This window comes from Mytilus californianus, unplaced genomic scaffold (genome assembly GCF_021869535.1).
Source record: "Mytilus californianus isolate M0D057914Y unplaced genomic scaffold, xbMytCali1.0.p SCAF_4, whole genome shotgun sequence".
Classification (NCBI taxonomy): Eukaryota; Metazoa; Mollusca; class Bivalvia; order Mytilida; family Mytilidae; genus Mytilus; species Mytilus californianus.
This window is the reverse complement of record NW_026262690.1, coordinates 65,426,543-65,452,365: the sequence shown is the minus strand read 5'-3', so window position 1 is coordinate 65,452,365 and position 25,823 is coordinate 65,426,543. Positions and strand designations below refer to the sequence as shown.

At 30.9% G+C, this 25,823-nt stretch overlaps 1 protein-coding gene across 3 annotated transcripts in view; it reads left to right on the top strand.

Moving 5' to 3' along the window:
- Positions 1-25,823, top strand: part of LOC127738358 (ras guanyl-releasing protein 3-like) — an 82,370-nt gene that overhangs the window by 20,611 nt on the left and 35,936 nt on the right. For all 3 annotated transcript variants that reach the window (XM_052249563.1, XM_052249564.1, XM_052249565.1), the window contains exons 2-7: positions 7,303-7,479; positions 12,245-12,350; positions 15,848-15,961; positions 17,896-18,027; positions 18,958-19,108; positions 23,967-24,140. In XM_052249563.1, coding sequence (XP_052105523.1) covers positions 7,303-7,479; positions 12,245-12,350; positions 15,848-15,961; positions 17,896-18,027; positions 18,958-19,108; positions 23,967-24,140 — 854 coding nt within the window. The remainder of the gene's footprint in view (positions 1-7,302; positions 7,480-12,244; positions 12,351-15,847; positions 15,962-17,895; positions 18,028-18,957; positions 19,109-23,966; positions 24,141-25,823) is intronic.

Genomic DNA, 25,823 nt, shown 5'->3' with positions numbered 1-25,823 from the left:
AAAAAGAAAACAAAAATCTTAATTAATTATTTAATAAAACTTCATATGATTAGTTTTTGTTGATTTGCTGGTTAGGAATACCATTTGCTTCAATAGATTTTGTGTTAACATTGAATTTTCTGAGTAATGTATGTATTTTATAAAAGATAATTGTTTGCATCAACTTGATGTTTCCATGTATATTAACTGAACACATATTTTGACTTCACACAATCTGTTGTTTTTATTATAGATAATAAAAACCAAATGTCTTTAATTTGAAGCAAATCATTTCTTTCAACAAAAAATCCGTTTTCTTATCTCAACATCATTATCACTGCAGATAGGTAAACTTAATGCATGTCAAATGCAATGTTTTTACATGTTTATTGACCTGAAAGGTTATGTTTTTCATTTCCTTTGTTTATTTTCTTATCTTTAGCACTCTTCACAAAAACAGATTTTATTAGATGATTTGGCTGATTGTTTTGTCTGATACATGTATAAGTACAAGGATAATTTATTTGTTTACATAATGTTGCGGAAACTGACAGAAATATTTGGGATCCTTAGAGTGAATGTGAAGATAAGGTAGAGTTTAGAATGAGGCCAAAAGATATATAGTTCTGTTTCTTGCCTCCCTACCTACCCTGAATATTCTTGCCTACTCTAACACATTTAGTGGGCATTTTTGGTAAAGCACCATTGATGTCTAGACATTTGGTTGAGCACAGTAAAGTCCAGAACATTTCCCTCTGTGGTCAATATAAAATATGCAGTAATCATTCACCTAACATATTTTTTTCTGCCAGGAGACAGTAAATTTTTATGGCCTATAACCACAGAAATGTCAAACAGATAATTTGTTTTTAATAATCACTGTACATAATGGCTTTGTTTTGAATTATGATAATATAATTTGCAATCAGAATCTGCTTCATATTTGTACATGTAATATGTTAGATTTCAAAATATGTAAAGGGTAAAACAAAATTGTGAAGGTTGTCAGGTAAGCCATGTTCTCACATTGAAACCATCAAAAAAGTAATTCCTTGAAGAGTTTCAAGCATTATTATGTGCAGGTGCTTGTTCCAAGTCAGTTACCTCTTTAGTCATCGTCTTTAGTTACATAGTCATAGCATGTTGTTTGTCTTTTAGGGTGATGGTGTTGATGGCGTATCTTTAATAATCTGTTGAATTTATTCAGTTTTTCTAGACTCTGGACAATTTAGAGGTTGGCTTATTTTATAGAAACCTGTCTATTATTGAAGCCCATATATTGACCTCTAGATGTCTTCTGTGTTTTATGTCATTCTGTTGCTGTCTCAATGATGTAACAATGTACCCATCATCTCTTTTTATTTAAAATGATTCATGCTGATTTTTAAATGTTACTCGTCATTACAAAAAAGACTAATAGTTCTACAAAGTATATTGCCAAAGTTATTCTAGGATTCCCACTTCATACACCTTATCGCTATTTGTCCGCCATTACTGTACATCACAAAAGTTCCCGTAAAATTTTGACGTCATAATAGAAAATATCTGACGCCACAATGGAAAAGTGATTGTTGTATGACGGCAAAAGTTCAAGCGGGACAGATTCTCGGGTCAAGCGGGAATAGCGATAAGGTGTATTCTGATGTGTCTTTGATAGTAAGAACAATGCAATTTAACTATTATATTTGTTTAATATGATGGTATTTTTGTACTATAGCTTCAAAATTTCAATACAGCAGGTCTTCCCAATGTTATTTTTATTTGTGTAATGCTTGTCCCGTACACGATAATCTTCACTTGTTTGCCTCATTTTTACAAAGAACCATGTGATTGTTTAGCATAAGTAAGCATCTGTACGTCTGTTAATTTTAGTTTTGGTGTTTGTTCAAAGGGACGAATATTATGTTCGTGTTTATCCTACAAGGCAAAAACTTGTCTTAGCTTTTGACTCATGTCAGCTCATTGCTTTGAAGATATCCATCTGGCTATCCGTGCAAGTTATGCCCAGTTCAGAACGTTTGAATGCTTTGATGGATATTTATGATACTTGGTAGTATTGTTGCCAACCATCAGAGGGGTATCACAAATAAGGATGGATTGTCTGTTAGCAAAGTTAAGGTCACAAACAGTTTCAAGTGTAAAAAATTGTATCCCACTTAAAAATATTTAGTGCTTTGAAGGTTATCAATGATATCTGATGTCATTGTTGCCTACCATCAGGGTGTATTGCTAATAAAGTTTGGAGTTATATCTGTAATGTCATGTTCACTGTGTCTAACTCACCAGAACTTTCAAAAGCCTTTAAGGATCATTGCCTACCAACAACAGAGGGAAGCCCTCATGAAATGCAATGAAATATAACAAACAAACAATTTACAAAATAATCAAACTAACACACACATATAAGAAAAATCAAATAAGAAACTGTTATGAAATACACAATTTTCAAAATAGGTAAAAATTATGAATTCATATAGTATTGGCATCATTCATATTATACCTTAACAATATTTAAAGTTTAAGTAAGTGAGAAAATTATTATGCATATAAAATTACACAGCTTCTTTATATTCCAACAAGTAATTTTTCAAATCTGTTTTGAATGAGCTTGTACTTGAGGTTGATTATTTCAGGGATATTAATTTATTCCATAAAATAGATCCTGAATATATAAAAGATTTCTTATACAGCTCTGTTTTGGCTTTTGGAACTTGTAATTTGAATAAGGTTAGATTGTCTGTCCACAAGGTGTTGGTCATTATTTTGTATGCTGAGATGAATATGCAAGAGGTGTTGGTATTATTTTGTGAGTGCTGCTCGTAGTACCGTACTCCAGTTCTTCATAATTTGCTTAGGCCTTAATGTCAGATGCAAAGTTTGCAGTAATATTGTATAGCTCATTGGTGCCAAAGAACTGTGAGTTTATTTATTTTTGTGGATGCAAATCTATATGGATACTTGATTTCGTAGTTTTGACTAATTCAGCATACAATTTAAAGCCTTTAAGAAAAAAGTGAAATAACAAAAATAACGAACTCAAAGGAAAATTCAAAACGAAAAGTCCCTTATCAAATGGCAAAATCAAAAGCTCAAACACATCAAACGAATGGAAAACAACTGTCATATTCCTGACTTGGTACAGGCATTTCCTTATGTAGGAAATGGTGGATTTAACCTGGTTTTATAGCTAGCTAAACCTCTCACTTGTATGACAGTCGCATAAAATTCCAAAGAAAGGACAAGGTTTTCTTTATCCAAAATATGGCTTTGAAATTCAACCTTATCATAAAAATATTGAAATATGGGTCATAAAAGCATAAATGCTAGGTAAGTTTTTTCAAAGTCATTACATTTAAGAGATATTGTCAGTGAGTTTGTGCATTATTCAGGCCCAAAAGCTTCAGAAAAGCCATGGCTGCAACCTATGATCCAAAATGTTTTTAGACCAAAAGGTGCCATGGTTGATATTTAATCCCTAAAAACAACAATTTTCAGGATCAGAGGTTTCTGCCAAAGTAACTATGTTGAGAATTGTTATAAATTATGGGAAAATTGGATCAAATGACATAACAACTCAAGTAATGCATTTTTAAATGGTCTAAACTTTGTAATTTATAATGTTATGTGCCAAAAATCAATAGTTATATCACAACTATTTATATTTAAAATTGTAGTATTTCATTGAGATTAAAAAAAAAACTAATATATTGGGTTGTGAAACTACTCCTGTGTATTTTGTTTAAAAACTAAGATTTATGGTTGAACTATTGTTTACTCAGAGAATTCTTCTTTTGAACAACCTGATCAAGCTTAGATAATAATGTAGGAATACTATAAGGAAAGATTTACAAAGATTCTTTATTTCATGAGGTTAGATAAGGTGATGGGAATATTAGATTCGTACATCAGCAAAATTTAGTTGCAAGTGTCTACAATGAACTGCAAGTGAATAAAAAATATTTTAATTTTGAAACTACCTGACCATGCTGAATTGTCTCAACACTGATTCTTTATTTTATGAAGATGAAAATATTTGATTCTAATTATCTGATTTTCATAAAGGATCAGTTGTTTTAAAATATTGTATTAATAATTTGAAAGACCTTGCACAAAGATTTCTGATTTGCCTATTATTAAACAGGTCTGCAAACTGAAAATTCTGTTGAACCTAAAAACAATGCCTTTACTATTTCTTCAGGGTAAGAATTAATGAATGCATGAGAGTTATTCTTTTTGAGCCTTGTGTTTTTTTTTGGAGGAAGTATATCTGCTAACCATTGATATTTTTATGATTTACCAAGTTATCATTTAAACAAGAAACATTCATGCATTAAAAAGTACAAATTTGTAAAACAATTTGATGTTCAGTGCTATTGTTTATTGACTACTTAAATTACATACTTTAAATTGATGTTTGACAGGTGTAAATATTTATCATGTGGGAGTTACTGATTTATGAATGGGTTGAAACTTGTTTTTCCACATGATATAAACTAATGTATCAAAGATTCTTAAGCCATTGTCAATGTCAAGCAGGTATTAATGTTATATTGTTTGTTTTTTTGTTGTTAAGTAACATGATACATCAGCTCTGTAACAATGGTATAGTGGCTGCAATGTAGTTGCAGGAAATGTTAGACTTTTAGTTGTTAATGTGCCTATTAATGTCAAGTTTGTAGGCTTTCTATCAGTTTTTAAGGACCATTGAGCTACTGCCATCCCTTGACATATTCGACTTGTGAGTTTGAATTTCCCTTTGATATCTTTCGCCTCTCTTTTATATGATTATAAATCTTTCATGACTAGGTCATTTGAAACCTAGCTAGGTATACCAGTGCCAAAAATAGAAGAAGTTCTAGCAAAGTCTTCTATCAAGGTCACATATACCACATTTCAGTGTATCACTCCTACTAACTTTTATTAACATTTCCATCTAACTTTACATAAATTCATTTTATGTCAAAGTTAAGTTCTCAGATACCAATAGACCAAAACATGCGATAGGGATGCATATAAGAGAGTTTATTTACAAAATTACTAAAAGTTGATCACCTTTACCTAGAAATCATGCTTTCTTTACTTAACATCCAAGATCTATTGATCAAAACTATTCAAGTAACACGGTAATGGAATTCATCAAAGGGAGTTTGTCAGGTGTTCATACAAAAAAGACATTAAATTACTTGCAATTAATGCTTCATTTACTTTTTTATAAACTGTGTCCTCCATCATATCATAGCAACTATGCTTACTTTGTAGGGTACTGAACATTCAATAAGCTAGTTATTATGCTCCGGCTCTAGGGGTATACCGTGTATGAATCACTTTGTCTGTCTGTCTGTATGACTGTTGGTTCATTCCTCTGTTCATCCTCCTTCTTTCTGTTTGTGCAAGTTGTATCAAGTTCAAAACTTTTGATTCCCACGAAGGATATTTATGATATTGATACTATTGTTGCCAACCACTAGAGGGTGTGTCATAAAATTAGGTTGGATTTATATACCCAGCATTGATAACTTTGAGTTGTAGCTATTATATAAGTCCTTCTAATTTACTTAAGACTTCCTTCCCATTGTCTGTTGTCGTGAATAAACGACAGTTTTTTAATAGAAAACACTAGAATATTGAATAGTTGTAATACCTAGATGCACTTAAGATCAGTTAAAAACAGAATTTGTTGTCATTTTTTGTTTCTGTCAGTTATTGTTTATTTTCTCAGTTATCTTGTCTGTCAGAATTTAACTGTGGAAGAAACACTGTACATATTGGAACCGGTTCACTCTTGGGATTTTGGTGAGACTTTTAACAGTGATGTTTAATTGTGTTCAAAATCTCCAGGAAGCATCATTTATTTGTAAGTGAGTGTTTTTTCCACTTATTTCTTCTGGTACTAATAATAGAGTAAAAAAAGTTTTAAGATAAATACGCTAAAAAGTTTGTGAAGATAAGGGACCTAAAGGTTGACCTTTAAGAGAAGTATTATGCTGTTCCGAGGACTTTATTATCTTCTCTTCATAGTTTTTATATTTATTTTGTCAAAATAAAAAAAAGAATATGCGATAATAAAATATTTTTTCCGTGTAATGTTTGGGATCCAGTTTTATGTGGTTTGATAATTGCTTGTTGTGAAATACCTGATGCTGTTTCTAGTCCTTCCAACAGTCTGAAGGGTAAAAAGTAAGATGTAAACAATGCTCTCAGATAGCATTGATTAGAAATAAAAACATTGGTAAACAAGTATGTTTGAAATTGACACCTGTTAATTGAAATTGATTGGATGTTATGAATATGTAATTTTCGTCAGCCAGGTAATAATCAATCATTACATGTCAAACATGTCTTACCTGTTAAGGATAATAAGGAACCAAATCTGAGGTTTGTCTTATTTTTATATTTTTTGCCAAATTGAGAAAAATATATAAGCAATGCTTAAGCTCAGAACTTTGTTTAATCTATGAAACTTTCAGAATGGTCATAGATTTAAAAATTGAATTCTCTTGCAGTAAAATTTCTTCTCCTCATTTATAATAGACAATATTGAGATTAATGCCTTGATAGTCTTATCTATTTATAGATATATACTGAAATCATGGAATGTATTTTTTCATTGTGTTTGAAAATCACTGCCCAACAATAGAAGACCAATGAAACAAGTGTCAGGCTAATGAAAACTAATTGGTAGGAATGTCATGAATGTCATGAATGTGTATTTTATGCCTCAATTAAATGTGTATATTTTTTACTTGGGCTACAAGTGGATGTACACAAGGGATCATTTCCATCTAATAATGGTCACAAACAGTTTTGAATTATAACTTTCTTCTGTTATTCTGAATAGGTATGAAATATTTGCCATTGGACATTCAGCAATGGCCAATCAGTTCATTAACATTTTCAGCCTTTGGAAAATTTTTATGAAGAAGAGCAGCCTGTCTCGTCTTTGCTTTTTTGTTCAAAATGGCAAATTTTAGAATATGATTTAATCTTTCTGATCTTGACTGTCATTTTTTTGGCAAGATATACAAGGTAGTAAGCTTTTTCTAGTAACTTGATATATTTTGAATTGTATGTTGAAAGTTAGAAAAGATATTTTCTCTGTATATTTTGATCACCATTTGTTATCCTGCAGCAGTTCCGAATTAAAAGTGATGTGACAGAGTATTTTATGAGAGTAAAATTATGTGAAGTAGTTATGTAGATATTCATGGGGATGGACAATCTTACATTTGTACTATTTCTCCTCATTTCTATATTTGCAGTTATCATTACTTTTAAAATTATTTTACCGTATATGAATATTAACAGATTTCTTTGTTCCTGTAGGATGTTGTCAACCAGAGTGTACGAGTAATTTGCCCAAATCAATGCCTGCTGAGGAGGTCATGCCGGTTATTCAGTCTAACATAGATTATATGGAGGAGGATAAGCCACTTATTCCAGGAGTCACTGTTAGAGCTGCAACTGCAGATAAATTGGTCCATATTTGTATTGAGAGCTTTTGTAAGTTTTGTATGTGATACATTGTTTGTATTGTGATGGCAGACAAACAATTCATTCATAAGAAGTCTGAAATTATTGGGAGTGCAAATAGCTACTAGACTTGAATAAATTCTACTCTTATGATCCCTTTAAAGAATTATGGTTCATCAACGGAACTAAATTCAATTATGGCAGCACCATTACTCAAATGTTCAAACTTAAACTGAAAAATTCTAACATCACCCAAATGACATATTGTAACCAAAGTTAGGGGTATCTCCTTTACAAATCATGGTTGATAACCTCGCCTGCCATCTTACACAGACATTTACTGTTTCTGAAGTAGAAAATCTGTCTAATGACTTTTAAAAAAATGCTAAAATATATGAAAAATGAGAACAAATTGGTAACAGATCTCCTCCAAACCATGATTGATGACCCTGACTATCATCTAACATGACTGCCACTAGAAAATTTGACAAAAGTAAAAAAAAAAAGTATGAAAACATTCAAAGGATTATGTACCGCCAAATTATAGTGAAATGTTACAATCCCCCTTTAGAATTATGATTGATAGCTTTAACTACCAAAAATTAAACATGAAATGCATGATTGCTAAATTGAAAAAAAGGGGGTTGGAATCAAACAGTAGTGTCAGTATATCATAAGCTTGCTATTACAATTTTTTTCTGAAATGGCTTTAGGTTAGAATTGCTCTTTCAGAGTTATATCTAATGTCAAAAGTCAAAACAAATATACTCAATCCTTTCAAATTTAGCTTTCTTTGTATACACACCATTTTTTTTCAAAAGATCTTAATCATCTGCTTTAAACAAACTAATAATTCTATTTTAGGATTGTTATATAACATTTTGAAAGCAAAAAATCAGGCAACATAGGACAAACAAGGATAAAATGATGCTTATCTTCTTTTACATGCAAATTGTAAATTTTACACAATCTGTTTCCTCTTCATTGATTTTCATGTTTAGATAAACAGATAATAGGTCTTATAGTAACACTTATGGTTTTAGTACTAACTTGACAGCTTTACAATTTATGCTATAATAAGAAACTTGATTGTGGGAGACTGGTGTAGGCTACTTGATCCCTTCAAATTAAAATTGCTGTAGAGAAAGAAGGTTTATTAATATGGCATTTCATGATTTACATGTATAAAATGTCTTTTAAAGATTTTGCTAACATTTTTTACAACTGTATAAAAACTGTATTATGGGAACAGGATTTCATGAAAATTATATTTTGAGTCCACATGTTGGAGTACATGTACAAAGTCAGGAACCTTGATAGTGGTTGTTTTTGTTTATAATGGTTTTATGTCTTTTTGGAAAATTTGTTTTGATATCAGATTTTGGTATCTTTGTCGAAAGTATCACAACTTTTTTTAACTCTTGGGACAATTTTGAACTTAAGCTTTTGTTAATGGTTAGTTGTCTCATTGGCAATCATACCACATCTCCTTATTTTTGAAATTGGTATAGACATATCTATTGTTGAAGACTGTATGTTGATGTCTATGATTTGGGTTTTGTTTTCAGGATGCTGTCTTATTTGATGATCAGAAAATGGTTGCCAAATATTTTGATTTTAGAGGTCTTTATCAAGGGATGTAGTGTACAACAAATATAAATGTTTAGACAACGTGGACATTACATTCCCAAGTCAAATTCACTTATATTAAAACTGTAGGAGACATTATATTATCCACCCTTTTTACAATAAATAAAGATGTCATAATGCTTAAATAATTTGTTTATGTCTGCATCAGTGTTTAAGTGTTTATGACATACAATGTATAATGAAAGTACATGTATATCCCAGGACTTTACAAGTGTACACTTTATAGCTAATTACTGTTCTGTCCTAATGCACTATGGATGGGTGTTTTTTTTTTAATTTTTTGTTCACTCTTTAACTTAACATAGAACTTTCTGGTAAAAATATCGGGCCACCATTTCCTGTTGTTTTGATTTTATTGTTATGTCATGTTTAAAGTTTTTAGTTTAACTTATTAGTGGTGGTTTAACCACAGACTTTTTCCTTATTATTTACTTTCTATCCATAGTGGTTTTACCACACACCCTTTCCTTATTTTTTTATATAATTTGGTAAATATATACTATTTCTTTGATGTGTTCACAAACTAGTGTTTTGTTATTATAACATTTTTTCTACATTCCCTTGAACTCTGATGGAACATGTTCAAGCTGAAACCTCATTATGTTCATTTTTATCAGTTGAATCAACTTATAAAGTCTTGAGATATATATATATATAATAATATATAATGCAATAAAAAAATGCTATAAATACTTTGACCCAGATTTAGACAGTAATAGTAAATTGTTTAATAATATATTTAATATTTCAACAAATTCTAGATTAGATTTTTTAATTTTACTATGTTAATTTGAAATTTATATAGCAACCAGGATGTACCGGTATCTACATTATTTTAGGTTACTAAGATGAATATTTTTCTTTAAAAAATCTTAATAAAGTCCTGAAAGATTCATGTACTTTTAATATATGTTTAAATTACTTGAAGACTGATGCAGACATTAAGAAGTTATTTTAGCATTATGACATCTTTATTTATTGTAAAATGGTGGATAATATAATGTCTCCTACAGTTTTTATATGTGAACAGAAAGTTATTACTTTTGTCTGTTTATATCATTATTTTATAAAGAATATTACAATCGTGCATGATTTCGGAAGAAAGACCTGGCTTGAAATATTTGTTCCAAGCCAAAGATGGCTAGGTTGCTGGTGAAAACAAATGACCTGGTAATTTTCCAGCATTGTGTGTTAAAAAGTCTATTCTGGTAAAAAGGCTAAACAAATGACCAGATAACTCCAGCACTTTATGTAAAAAAAAAATCTCCATGGAATGAATTTGAATGAAATTTTCAAAAGATTCTTTATACTATTAATTTGCCATCTTGCCCATTTTACATATTCTTGTCTTTGTCTGGTTCCCATCGAAAAGAAATGGACGTTTATCTTATGATGGAAGAATTTCTGATGTGCAGCAAGCAATGGTCCAATCATATTCAAAATTCAATTTCTGATATAAATATGAACCTTTCTTTGTACCAGACTGACACGCTGAGTCGATTTTGAAGCGGCTATCTCATAAGGTGAAAATCTCAATGAAGACTAGAAAGAAATGTGTCACGCCACCTGGACAGCCTTTACTGACCACTCCACTCACTCCTAAATGCCATTTGCTTGGCGTGAAAGCATCAAAAAGCAATTTTAAAGTTTTGGTGTGTTGTTTACATCTTCAAGTTAATTATCCTTAAGCCAAACCAAGTTGGGTTAAAATGATATGATAACTGCATAATGCTGAAAACACTGTATTTAACTTCAACCAGTCATGCTGTATGTAACATTATAGTTCTCTATTTTTGTACTTTGGTAACTTCTGAGATAATAGTATATTTATCATACCAGGTAATTTACCTTTTGTACTTTGGTAACTTCTGAGATAATAGTATATTTATCATACCAGGTAATTTACCTTTTGTACTTTGGTAACTTCTGAGATAATAGTATATTTATCATACCAGGTAATTTACCACAATACAATCATTTCTCAGTATTTTTGAAATGTCATTGCAGTTCAATGCAAAAAATCTATGTTTGTAAAATCAATATACACATCTTTTGTACTAAATATCTAGTAAAACAGTTCACACGTTTTGTTCCATTGTTGCAAAATATTTGATATTGTAAATCAGTTGATGAAGGCAGTTCTCAATCTTCCCGCTGAACCACAGGCCCAGCAGCCCAGGCTTGTAAAATCCCTTTCGGGCCTGTAAAAAGCATCCCTACAGGCCAACAGAATCCAACTAAAATTTTCCAAAAATTAAGCTCCAGGCCTGCAGAACTAAAAGTTTATCATGAAGACTGCAATCTTCATTAAAATAAATTTTTTTTATATTTTCATTTTTACCCCTTTTTTATTTATATAATAAAACATGTAGTGTTTCCTTAAATCATTATTACAGCATGGATTCTAAATATAAAGAAGCTAGTAAAAAACATTATGGAAACCTTTCTTTGACAACAGTCAGTGTTTTAGTAGCAAATATTTTCTTCTTTATTTATATATCTGTATACTTAGATTCTGATTACATTGTATATGTTAGAAGAAAGAAATCTGTTTTAGGGATAGAGATAAAGAAAAGGATGACTTTGCTAATATTTTAACATCATATATTGTAATGTAGCAGGAAAAAAACATGGAAAAATGATTGCATGCTCATCTCCTAAATATGTTTTTATCTCTCACTGGATTTCTGTCATTATTTTATATAACATATGATTGTCTTACTTCAGGGCATTTCAACATCAAAAGCATATGCCTACCCTTCCATTGCACCTAATATCATTCCAAGTTTTTATGGATTGCTTAACTTCAGTCCCAATTTTTTTTTTTACATTTTAATTTTTGTTGGTATGCAGTTTACATCTGTACTAATCTTGTCTCTTCTTTTTGTACCATTTCATCTCTTTTTAGATGCGAGAGGGAGGGGTAGGGTAGGATGTGATGGGAGTTAAATTCCATTTTACCCTCTTCCATTTGAATTAATTTTTGAAATCAGATCTGATATAAAATGACATTGATTAGTGTGATATGTTTCACTGAAAGTATGTAGTGAAGTCTTTTTTCTTTATAATTTTTTAGAAAAAGAGTTGATTAAGGCACACAAGATTTAACATTGTACATTAATTATTACATTGTGTATATTTTCAGCCAAAGAAGGAGACTTGATAGAGGACACAGAATACCCTAATGTGATGTATCTGATGCATAAGTGGTTCATCTCCTCAGAAGATTTAGCAGAAACATTTATTGATCTGTATCCTTCGTTAGACATATTGTTAACCTGACAGCACACTTTTAGTTTCCACATCCTATTCATACTCTCTGCTAATTTTTTGAAATTTTTCCTTTTCAATTTCATTTGTAATTTTTTTTTCAGAAAGAAACTACAAATGCATGTTTTTTCAGAAAATTTAATCTGCATATTAAATTAAGAGTTTGTTGAAAAACATGTGAATTTTTAAAGTCATATGATTAAAATCATGGTCAAGGATAAGCTAGGTTCAACTACAGCAAATCATTAATTGGAAAAGCATCATTGGGGAATAGCTTGAAATAATGCTTTATGAATAAGCTAAACATAGACTAATATTAGGACTTCAGACATTGGGGAAAAGGAATAAGGATCACTGGCCTGGAAAAAGGGGATCCGATTGGGTTATTTTTCAATTGGTTTTACATGCTATATGAATTTGTGCTATAAAAAAGGAGGGTTCCCTTTGACTTCTGAAAAATCGTGAAAAAAGGTTTTATTATTATCTTGAAACTCAATTATGAATTAGTTATGATATTGACTTTAGTTAGTAAATAATATGAGATATTTCAATTAGAACTCTTCATCATTAGAGGCCTTTTGTAATACAAGGAGATGTGGGGTATACATTTAATAGACTGCAACCAGATAAACAAATAATCAAATCACATCTAGAGGCAACATTCAGAGGAATTAACCTGTTTTTCATCATAATAAATCTGCACTTTGTTAAGTTCTCCTATTCCACCTTCCATTTACAACAAGAGACATGAAAACAACTATACATGTCACTGTTACAGCCTAATAGTTTGATTATGATGGTTGCTATTGTGAAGTTCTCCTAATCCACCTTCTAACTACAATGTAACAGTTTGATAAGGGTTGTTCAGGACTGGATGGTAACTATTGTGAAGTTCTCCTAATCCACCTTCTTACTACAACGTAACAGTTTGATTAGGGTGGCTCAGGACTGGATGGTTACTATTCTGAAGTTCTCCTAATCCACTTTCTAACTATCACGTAACAGTTTAATTAGGGTGGCTCAGGACTGGGTGATTACTATTGTGAAGTTCTCCTAATCCACCTGTCAAATACAACCTAACAGTTTGATTAGGGTTGCTCAGGACTGGATGGTTACTATTCTGAAGTTCTCCTAATCCACCTTCTAATTACAACCTACCGGTAACAGTTTGATTAGGGTGGCTCAGGACTTGATGGTAACTATTCTGAAGTTCTCCTAATCCACCTTCTAAATACAACGTAACAGTTTGATTAGGGTGGCTCAGGACTGGAGGGTAACTATTGTGAAGTTCTCCTAATCCATGTTCTATCTACAACGTAACATTTTGGTTAGGGTTTATCAGGACTGGAGGGTTACTATTTTGAAGTTCAATTTACCAAATAATCTTTTATCCACTAGTATCATGTTTTTATTGATGTTATTTACATCTGATTTTGAATAACAATTCCTGCAATGAAGCCAGTCTATATACTTATAAACAGAATTAACAGACTGATGAATTTTTCACATTAATAGTTAATGTATGTCATGAAGAAATGAGAAAATTTATTGATGAAACATGATGACAGATTTATTGGCATTACAATGTTTTCAAAACTGACATTAAAGAACATTTTGAAATTAACAGTTAATTGAGTAATTGCAAGAATTCTGCCATTGTAAATAAAATGTAAAAAAAAAATACTTGTGGTTTTGATATGTCTGTTTTCTATTTGTATGTAATTCTTTAAAGTTTTTTTTAAAGCTATCTGCTTTTCTGCAGTTTACTGTTATAAAATGTAGAGAACAACATGTCATTTCACTTCTCTTAATTTGAAATGAAAATAATGTGTTTACATATGGTATAGATTTCCATTGTTTTCAAAGTGTATTCGTGCTGGTGCCTCATCAGACCCGCCATTACTTTCCCACTTTATGGGGGATATCCCCCATGGGAGGTGTTGACCTGACCCTTATAAAACTCAGTTATTTAGACTTAATACTTTAAAAAAGGCATTCAGAATAGTAAAAAATAACATATATGTCATAATTAAGTACACTAATGACATGTATAGGTAATCATAAGGTCCTCTAGTGCTTAAAATCCCCCATGGAGATTTTGAAAAGTTGGCAGATATGCCTCATATGGTCAGAAATTACACTTCTGGAAAAAGTTATACAACTCCTTTATTTTATTGGAATCCATTTTGCCAAATCTTTGAAATATTGGAATTACCTCAATATCTACATCAGTATCTGCATTCATGTGCATGTTTTCAGCCAGTTTTCAGAACTAATTGACCTAAAGCTATATAATTTTGGATATATGAATATGTCATGAAATGACTGACCATTTACCTTAGATAAATGATGCATAACTTGTATTTAAGGAATTACAGTGCTGTAGTTGAAGAGTTTCCACCATCAATAGGCAATTTGACTGTTGCAAATGCAGTAGTGGAGACAATAAAACAAATATTTGCTACCGTCAAATCAAAATTTACCTTGGCAACTCTTCAACTACAGTACTGTTGTTCTGATTCTATTGCATTACAAAAAGAAATAATATGTTAGAGCTTGAAAAAAATGTATAAATTTGAAATAAAATAAAATTCTGCGAAACTTAATGAATGATTTTGGCACATAGAGTTTAGGTTATTAATTAAGCTTGACGGAATTATATTGTTTTAGTCCTAGTTTTGTGTTAAGTGACCCTTAACATATAATTTGTCCATGCATAAATTTTTAGTGAAGGAGGACATTCAGACTTACATTTTATGCTTCATTGTATATATAAAGTTTGAGGTTTGAGTTCATTTCTCAGATACCATGTGTCTCACAATTATTTAACTTTGTGTTAAGATGCAACTGGGGGTATACAATAACCTTCACATTCTGATTTACATTTTATGCTCTTTTTACTTAAGTTCAGTTTTATGTTTGGAATTATTTCTCCAATACTAAGTGACCTACAATATTGCAACATGGTGCAAGGATGCATGTAGTTAGTATAACTGTGTTCAATAAGATTTGGTCACTGTAGCCTTTAGTATATAATTCATTTACTTAGATTACATACTTATAAAGGTAAAGATGCTAAGTGATAGTTCAGTTCTTGTCACTCTGAAATTAAGTTTTACTAAAAAAACTGAATGAATTATAATAGTTGGTTCATCAAACCAATTTAGAGCCAAGGTAGATAATTTTTTTTTTTTTTATTGTGAACTTATTGAAAAATGTTTTTTGAGACCGCAGCCTATTTGGAGCCTACAATGTATGCCTGAAGTTAAAATTTTCATGTTTGAATTTTATTAATATTGAAAAAATTAATCATAAATGACATTTATATCAAAATACCATATGTAAGGAATTCGATTGGTTGCTGAAGGGTGTGCATATTTTGGTTCATTACTAGAGGTTTACTAAAGGGCATGTATGTTCTAGTGCAATATGCTTTTATTTCTAATACATGAATTGTATTGCCCTTAACTATAACCAGCTACCAAAATTGTCACGAAACCATAGAATGTACTAAAGATGTGTGTGACCACCTGCCTTCGGATGCGGAATGTGAAATACAGATTTACAAGGCAAAAATCTGTTATGCTGTAAGGTATGGAAGAAATAAGAACTATATTTAGAAACACATGCAGATACTTATCCAAGAATAAGTACAGAAGCTTTTTTAAGGAGTTACAGACCTGTTTATATTGATTAGATTTGTCTGATGTTTAAAAAAAAATGCCAAAACAATTGATTCACCTCTTTGATTTTAGATATAGTATTTGGCATATAGGTCTATTGAAACAAATGAATATAAATAATACTGGAGCATTATCTAAGATTTTAAGATAGGATTCAGAATAGGTTGAGACAAGGTGTATTGTATTGATCAAAGTTATATATATAGGGTGCCTAAGGATATATACTGTGGTTTCATTATTGTATGTGAAGTCTCAAATTTCAAGGATCATCTTATGGAGACAAAAAGCCAAAAATTGAATGGATGAACAGCTATTTGTGTGTGTTTGTTTTGCACATTGTTGTTATTGTCTTGAAATAACAAATATTACACAAATGTTTCCCTAAAACATGTAAGTTTCCAAACAAGGAAGCCATCACTTCTGGCACATTACACTCGTAGTCTTTGAGACAGTTGTGGTTCTTTTTTTTTATCAATAAAGAGTTGTGACGATATCAAATAGTCTTCCAAATTTGTCTTTCTATCTCTTACGACAGATTTTACTTTACCCTTCTAAGTTAAGAATTAATTCTATACTTCGAACAACACATAATGAGACAACAAAACAGAAATCTGAAATACTCCTTACATTGGTGAAACCGTAAGGTCAATTCAAGAAGAAATTTTTTTTTATTCCCTCTTACATCTTACTCAGCAGTTCAATCTACCAGTTAGTAGCAAGCTAGAAAATTTCATAATCTTGTTTAGAATTTGAGCTCAATAATTGATTTTTTGTGTGAAGTAAAAAGGCTGAGTCTTGTTGTTATATTGACAATTCTAGATGGCTGTGTATCAGCGACAGATTAGACTTGATTGACGTCAAAATGCTATTGCGTTTTGTTAGATTTGCTCAAGTATTCTTTTACAAGGAAAATAATATCAATAAATTTTAAATATGCATTGACAAAATATCAATATTGCCCGTGTGAAAAACGACATTAATATATATTTTTATGTTGTAAAAACAATAGTGCAAATTAATGTGACAGACATTTAATAAAGGGACTTAATACAACCGAACAAAAGAAAACATGAAATATTGACTTTTAAGTAAAATGTACTTGTCACTTGTTGTTTTTTCCAAGCTCATTGTTGCGATTTCAATAAATTATATATTTCAATGGTGTTCACTTGCAAGGAAGATTCCACCTATGGGATATTAAACCATGGTTGAATAAAATATGATATATGCTCAGTGGAAAAAAGCAATCATAAATAATTCAAAAGTGGGAAGCAGACTGTGAATAAAAAATATATTATAAGGATTTTTTTTTATAAATTAGTCATTATTTCCACTCATGCTTATTTAACATTTTCTGCAAGTTTTCACATGAAAGCAACCTGAATTTAATCAGAATTACATCTAAGATTTAAATGAACAATTTTGAAGGTCAAATCTTGATGCTGCATGCATAGAGAGGACTATTGTACTCAGAATTATTCATAGCAGTTATAATTTTGCAGTACATGTTATACATATGTTACATGAAAAAAATAAGAAAATGTGAATTAAGTACTGCTTCAGAGTCTGCTTGTACTGAAACCTTAATCCAAATCAATGATAAAAAGTTTCCTGACATTTACCAAAATGAATTCTGCTTTCCCCTATTTAGCAGTGAATTCTTCAGTTTTAGCCAGAAACTGTGCAAAAAAAATGAATATAAAAAAAACAAAACAATGTCATTGAATTTTGTTATAGCGTACACATAATTTAGTCATGATCAAGTGAAATGGATCGATTTTACAATCATCGAAATTTTTCCAAATATTGATATAATCAATTCCTGTTTTTTTTTTTTATATAGATACTGGATAAGTCATTTTCCTGTACATTTTGACCTTGATAATAGGTTAAAAACTGTTGTGAAGAGATTAGGATCTCTTTTACTGTCTGAAGGAAACACCAGCTTTAAAGAACTCATTGATCTTTCAAAAGTGTAAGTATTACAAATGTTGAAAAGGATTGGATATATGATAGATGCTAATGAATTTGAAACATAATTTGAGAGGGGATGGGGACAGAACAAGAGCTCTGTAGTCCCAAAACTTAAATTGTGCTTCTAAAAACTTGTAAATTAGTACCCAGCTAATGACTTTTCTGTGCCAAATTTACACAAAGGTTTAAGAAATTACTGATTACTTGTATCCTTCCTTTCTTCTTGTTTCGGAAACTTATTAAAATAAAGTCTTTCAGTCTTTTTGATTTTTTTTGTCCCTGAGACAAATGGTTCAGAATGCAAAACATGGATGCTTATCTGGCAGTGAGAATGGTGACTTTTTCATCTGACTTGGTACACTTGATCTTGACTTCATTTTCATGGTTCAATAATCAAATGTAAAGTTTTTGTGATACTGACAGTGGGACCTTGATCTCAAAGACTTTCAATACATCAGTTACACACTCAAGACATTTAATGTATTGAAATATATTAAAATGACTATTAACAACTTTTGACAATTAGCCCAATGAAAGACACATGGAAGAAAAGAACCCAAATATTTGGTTAATTTACAGAATTCAACATCATGTTTATAAAAAGCACTAAGACATTGCTTATGTTACTATATCACATATGTGTCGCCAAAACAAGATTTAACCTATTCCTTAGTTTTGTGATAGGCTAAAATGATCTGGAAATTAGATGTTGACTAACTACCTAGACAAGTGAGCCACTACAACCCTTTAGACAAGATCATATTAAACACCTAACAGTATACAAAATAATCAGACCAGATATAAATGTAAGACAATCACAAATTTTCAGCGATTGGTAAAAATAATTATGTCAAACAGAATGTCAAGTTCATTTTGTCTTTCATGCAGTTTGATGTTTTCATATCCATGCTGGTTTTTTTTTTTTTTGCAGTCCCTCCTATGATTGGATGAGAAATATGTCAGTAAGAAGTTCTGCAATGCGACATAACCGTAAAGTTTCCTTGGTGTTTAATCATTTAGAACCGTTGGAATTAGCAGAACATTTGACATATCTGGAATACAAGGCTTTCAGGAGGATAAATGTAAGTCTGCTTATTCATTGTAATGTACCACAGTAGGGTTCTCACTTAGGATTTTTGAAGTGGAGTCCAGGGACTTTTTGGTCATGGCGAGTCCAACATTAAGATGAACTTTTATTATTTCAATCTCTATGATGAAATAAAGCAAGGAAATGACATATAATTTAGATTATTTTTAAACTTTTGTGATGAAATGATGATAAATCATATGCTTAGTTGAAACAGTATTTTAGTCTTGATGCATCTTCATACTCACCAGTTTTGAAAATGATGAGTCCAGCACTCATGGACTCACCTTAGTGAAAACCCTGCTACAAGACCCTTGTTAACAGTACAAGTCCATCTATCATTTATTAACAAATATAACACTATTACCATACAATAAAAGTAAAGTTAGATTTATATGTTTAAATAAAAAAAGGTGACAAAGCAAAACCAAGTATACTAATTTAAGATGGTTTCATTGAACTCTTACTGTCATTATTTACTCTTGTTTCAGTTAGTTTATCTGTATTACATCAATTATTTATACTATATTCATACAAGAAATATAGTAAATGATGAAAATTATGAATAATGATCAATGCTTTATTACTACCTCTTTGATGTATATAATATTTAGGGATTTGGTATCATTCTAGTGATGCATGTTGTACAACAGTTTCTGGTATTGGAAAACTCTGATGATCTCAACTAAAGGAATTACCATTGCTTTTATAATGTCAAATAACAATACACATGTGACTTGACGTCATTTATCTTACATTTGACATTTAAATTTTATGTAAAAATGTCTATTGTTATATCTTTGTGATGAAGATTATACTGACTGTTTGATCATTTTCGATGGCACACTTCACTGGTGTAAATAAATATTTGTTGGGTCAACAGCATAAAGTGATTGTTTGTCCTAATAAAAAGAGTCATTGATTAAATTATAGATTATGAAAGTGTATTAAGGTCACTGTCTCAAGTTTAATGTGTATATGGCTTCAAAATTTGCTGAAATTGACGTAAGTCACCTATTATTCGTCAGATAATCAAACAATTGGGCAATCAAGCATATATGTTTACAAAATGAATCCTTTACCTCAATAAGGAAGGTGTGCATAGAAATTGTCATTCTTTTGATATTGTCTTTTGTTCTGAAGTGTAAAATTATTGACCTATAACACAGATGGTAGGCTGTCACAGTCATATTTAATAGTTAAATCGTCCAATTTCCATTTAGGTGAAAAACAATATCTTTGATATGAATATTTCCCCACTACCTGGAGTAGGAGTATAAATGCTAAGTGTTTGTTCATTTCTATTGAATGCTTTAAGAACAACAAATTCTTCTTTACTGGTATTCAGTTTGTCTAGTCCAATGTCTGTGTGAGCTATTATCATCACTTGGTGTCTATCATCTGTTTACTTTTTTTCTCATTTTTGTTGACTCCTTTGAAATTGCAAGGCTTTTTATTAAAATCTTCATTTTGTTCCAATTGAACTAAAACATGGCTGACAGAGGCAATTATTGATTCTGATCGGTTAATTTTCAAATGGAAGGTCTTTTATATGAATATTTCATTGAACCTAATAGGAAATTTTTGCTAAAACCACAAGGCTAAATTCTGAACCAAATCGACCAGTTATAATGTAAATTTGGTAATTCCTTAAAACTGTCTTATTTGTTTTAATAGGATAAAATTTTTACTTTAAAAGCATTTTTCATTTTGGTTGGTCAATTTTCAAACTTCTTTGATGAACTCGAAGGTTCATAAACTTTATAAGATTGATAATAATGTGACCAATCACTGTGGATTCATTATTATTCGTGGGATACCAACTATTATGCATTTTGTGGGTACAGTAGAACCATGAGTTTAAATGTTTAACTTAATACAAATTTTTTATATGCTTTTATGCAGAATTTGGCAAAACCGTGATATCAAATATCCAGTAAAAGGCAAATTTTACTCAATCCACGAAAATCGGTACCCTCGAAAATAAATGAATCCACAATATATAGAAACACTGTTATACTGTGTACAATTGGCATATTTTGTGTCATTGATGCCATTCACATTCCCTTTAATCATACACAAAATCACATTTTCCTTCTTTTTCTGAACTATAACGGCTACCTAATCCTTGTAAAAAATATCAGAGAGGATGCATGCAAGATCTTCATAAAATCTTTCATGTCATTCTTATTGGGCATAATCATTTTTGCTGACAGATTTAAATATTGATTTTTTTAATGTTTGATGCCCTGCCTACAAAAGTATGTGGCATTATGTTTTAGGGTCTGTGTTTACATGCATTGCTTCTTCTGTCTGTTTGACAATTCATCCATCCCATTTAAAGTTTTGGTTGAAGGTTGTGTACCATGATGCTGTGGTCTCATCAACTTGAAACTTTGTACATATGTTCATTATTTCTTTTAAAAATATGCCAAATTAGGTTTTTGACCCAAATTTTTTCTTTCACTGTACATGAAAATGTGATAGTGTGAGTGAGGCATAGTGTCCTATAGACATATAATCTGGTTCTCATCTGAAATTTAAAAACTAAATCTTTCTAAACGTAATAGGAATAATGATTTTTAAACCCTCTAACATGCCTTATATTTTATTTGATCTGTGGTAATTTGGTCTCATAAGAAACGTCCCATGAACCCTATGGTAAATCATAGAAACTTAACCTTGCCATTCTGAACCTAAAATCAAGAATAATGCACTGCATAGAATTTTGTTACTTGCTTTCATGAACATTTCTCATTTTATATTAGACACCTGAAAAAATGGTTCTTCCAGCATAGCATGATCAGTTTCAAAATGCAAGAATTTTTTTTTGTAATGGATAGATAGGGGCAATTAATTGCTGCCTTATCTAAGGGAGATTGAATATGGAGCTGTAATAGGCTTGGAAAGTGCCAATCGTTGACAATGGGCATAGATGCAGGATGATACATACAAGTCTTTAGATATGAAAATAGGAAATTTCTTGTATGATTGCCAATGAGACATCTCTCCACCAGAGACCAAATGACATAGCTATGAGCAAAAACTATAGCGCAAAGAAAGCTATAAAAGGCCTCGAAATGACAATTGTAAAACAATTCAAACAAGAAAACTAATGGTCTGATTTATGTACAACGCATTAAAGGAAAAACAAATATGATATACAGCAACAAACAACAACCACTGAATTACAGGCTTCTCTTTGGGACAGGCACATACAGAATTTGGCGGGGTTAAACATGATTGCTGGCCCAAAATCCTCCCCCTAACCTTGGAAGGTGTAACCGGTACAACATTACAACAAACTATAAAAATCAGTTGAAAACAGTATTTTGTAGTGAAAATGCTTTAATGATATTTTTAATATGTTTCTTTGAATGTCATACAATCTTTAATAAACTACGTCAGTTTCTGTTATCACAACAACTAGAAAAGATCTTTACTTCCTGTTTGATGTGAAGATATAGGTTAGCTATGGTATATGACACTTTTTCACTTCAGGTCAATACTATTTGTGGAATACATGTAATATCGTCATTGGGTTCAACAAAACAAATGACAGGATAAAAGGGGTTTATTCTAACTTTCTCTTACCGTTGTAGCCTGTTATCTATTTCTTGCATGTAGAAGTATTTCTTGTATCACACTGCATGGAGTGTGATACGAAAACTGCATTAATTTGATTGGCTTATCTAGCATTATGAGACGATATTACTACATTTCCATTGGCTATTCATTAGGTCATTGATGACTTTTAAAGGTTAAGACCATGTACATTTCCTCTATGGCAACGGCATAACATATGTGATTTCTCCAATAATATACAAAACACTCACACTTTTCACCTGAAAATCTTCTTTTTGTCTATTTTATTACATTCTGAAGCATACACAACGTTTTAAAATGTCTGATGTTAAATGTTGACGCCGGAACAGAACACATGACCTCATACTGATATGTGCAAAAGACTAGATCAACGATTCGCTGAATTTTTTATTTAACACAACGAGAGTGTTGACCATAAGAGAAATAGGTTTAACAACTCGTTAGAATTGGATATCGCTTGATATCAGCTCTCGTTATTTAATTCAAATAGTAATAATAAACTTGCCACAGGTTTGTTTATTATTATATTGAAATTAAAAAACTCAAGTTAATATCAAGCGATATCCAATTGTCACTTGTTATGAAATCTTTAAATATTTTGTCAATGGAAATATTTTAGAGGAAGTGAGGTCCTAATGAAAATTATGCCACCTCGACCTACAATACATTTCAAGATGAAGAAGTTAGATTTAATTTTAAATTGCAGAAGTTTGGTCGGACTGACCTGTATTTCATGTACTAGAAACTCTGAATAAGTTTAAGATATGACATGATGTAGTTTTACTTTTGTTATTGGTCTATGACTTTCAGATTGCATATCAGTTCTTGCATTTTCCATAAAAGTTGCTGATATCAGTTGCTATTATAAAATGGAGTTCTTTAAAAAAACAATATTCAGTGCCCAGTAACACCGCCATTTAGACTTCAAAGGTCTCTTTAAACAGCATCAAATAAAACATTAGAAAAAAGTTCAAATATATTAAGTCAGCTTCATTGATGCACTGTATTTTAGTCACTAGCATGTTTAAACATCAATCCACAATGCAGGGATATAGTCCAGCTTAGTGGACAGTTTTCATTTTCCTAGATTTTGTTCATGTAGGTTAACTGATAATTCAACTGTTCAACTAAATACAAAAAGGCACATGTGCACTTTGTTAAAATTCAGGAAAATAGATATCAACAGAAATACAATGTTAACTCTATCCACAAGAATAAATATATCAACAATATTTCTTAAATTTCAGTTTACAGATTTCAAAAACTATGCAATCACAGCTTCATTGAAAGACAATGCCAAATTAGAGAGGTCCATAGCTTTGTTTAATGGTTTATCACAGTGGATACAGTGTATGGTCCTGAGTAAAACCACACCACAGCAACGAGCTGATGTCATTGTCAAGTTTGTTAATGTAGCAAAGGTTTGTAATTTAGACAAATAAGTTATATTAGGGGTACATTGTTATGAAAAAAGATGACAAATCAGACCACCCCTTAATAATGATACATTGTAATAACAATAATAATAATGATAATAATGATAATGTAATATTAGATGTTTGATGTGAGAAGGTATATTGTTTATAATTAAATGTAATAAAAAACGTAAATTCAGAAATTATTGTGAGCTTTTATTATTGCGAATTTTGAAGTGTGGACAAAAATGTGAGATTAATTATTTCAGATACCAGAATGTGAGTTCTTATTATTGCAATACTCACCCAGTCGCATTATTCCCAATAATAAAAACCTTGCAAAAGTTTCAGAATTTACAGTATGTAGAAGATAATGATTTAAACGGATAGAAGCTACGATTTTCATTAAAATTATTTTTCTAATCTATATGCCGGATTTTGTACAAAAGGTTTATTTAGAATGAATAAAACCATCACTGTTTACTTTCCATTTAGCATTTAGAAGCTTTTTAACGTTTTACACATGAATTTAATTTTTATCTATAGACAAAAATTCGATGTTAAGCCAACCCTTATTCATATGACTTATGTTGACCTTAACTCCGCAGTTCCCAATGCGCAATCGCAAGTTGTCCCTCAAAGGGAAAATGTCGAACAGAGGAATATTATCGCGGAAATGCAACGTGTGTTTACAGTTTCTGCGAGAAAAAGACACAGTAAAGAGGTGCAGTCAAGTTATTGTAAATTAAAAATAAATAACGGCGATGAGATCAGTCATTAGAATCATTTACAAACACCAGTCACGCAGATAAAGTCATTATATAAGCAGTCGACATTACAACGGTTTGCGAAATGTAAAAAACATTTCTGAACTTTTCGAATCCAGATCACATGAAAATAAATCGTGACGTGTTCAAATCATTATTGTCCAAAATATCTTTATAAATTTAAGAGCAGTGATCTGACAACTTAGAAGACATTAAAAATCAACTTCTTACAGTTTAATATTCTTCTTCTGGTGTACCCTGCATGAAGGCCCCAATTCAATGCACAAACACGTGTATACGTTATTAGCATTGTTTTGTCATACTAATATAAAACAAGTGTATAATATCGCCATTGTTGGAGAACCTTGGGTTCGAATAATATGCAGGCATTTGATATATTTTGTTGTTTACATAATTTGATAAATGGTTTCAAATATGTACGTTTAATCTAAAGAAATTGTCAAATACGTAAGAAAACAAAAGCACATGTTCATATTTATTTATATCTTGGTCATCTCACTCGCTGTGTCGGCAAAGTTCGGGAAGTAAACCCGATGCATAATTAATTAGATGAAAAGGCACGCTACACGATATTAATTATCAATTATTAACATTTCTGTACTTTATATAAACATTCCACCGATCTTATTGTTAATTTAAAGTACATATCTTTGATTTTAGCAGCTTTAAAACTTGGTAATTTTGTCAAAATCGTAGCTACTATCCCTTTAACTACATTTATTTCTCAATTTGAAAAATTGTGAACTGAATGCCCCTCTACATTTTAACTTCCTCATACTTAAAAGAAAGAATTATTTCTAAATATAATCTATAGGATGCACCTTCAGTCTCTCAATCAGTTGCATGAAAGATTTTTATCATAATCCAGTATGAATGTTTATTATGTCACCTATCAGTTGGC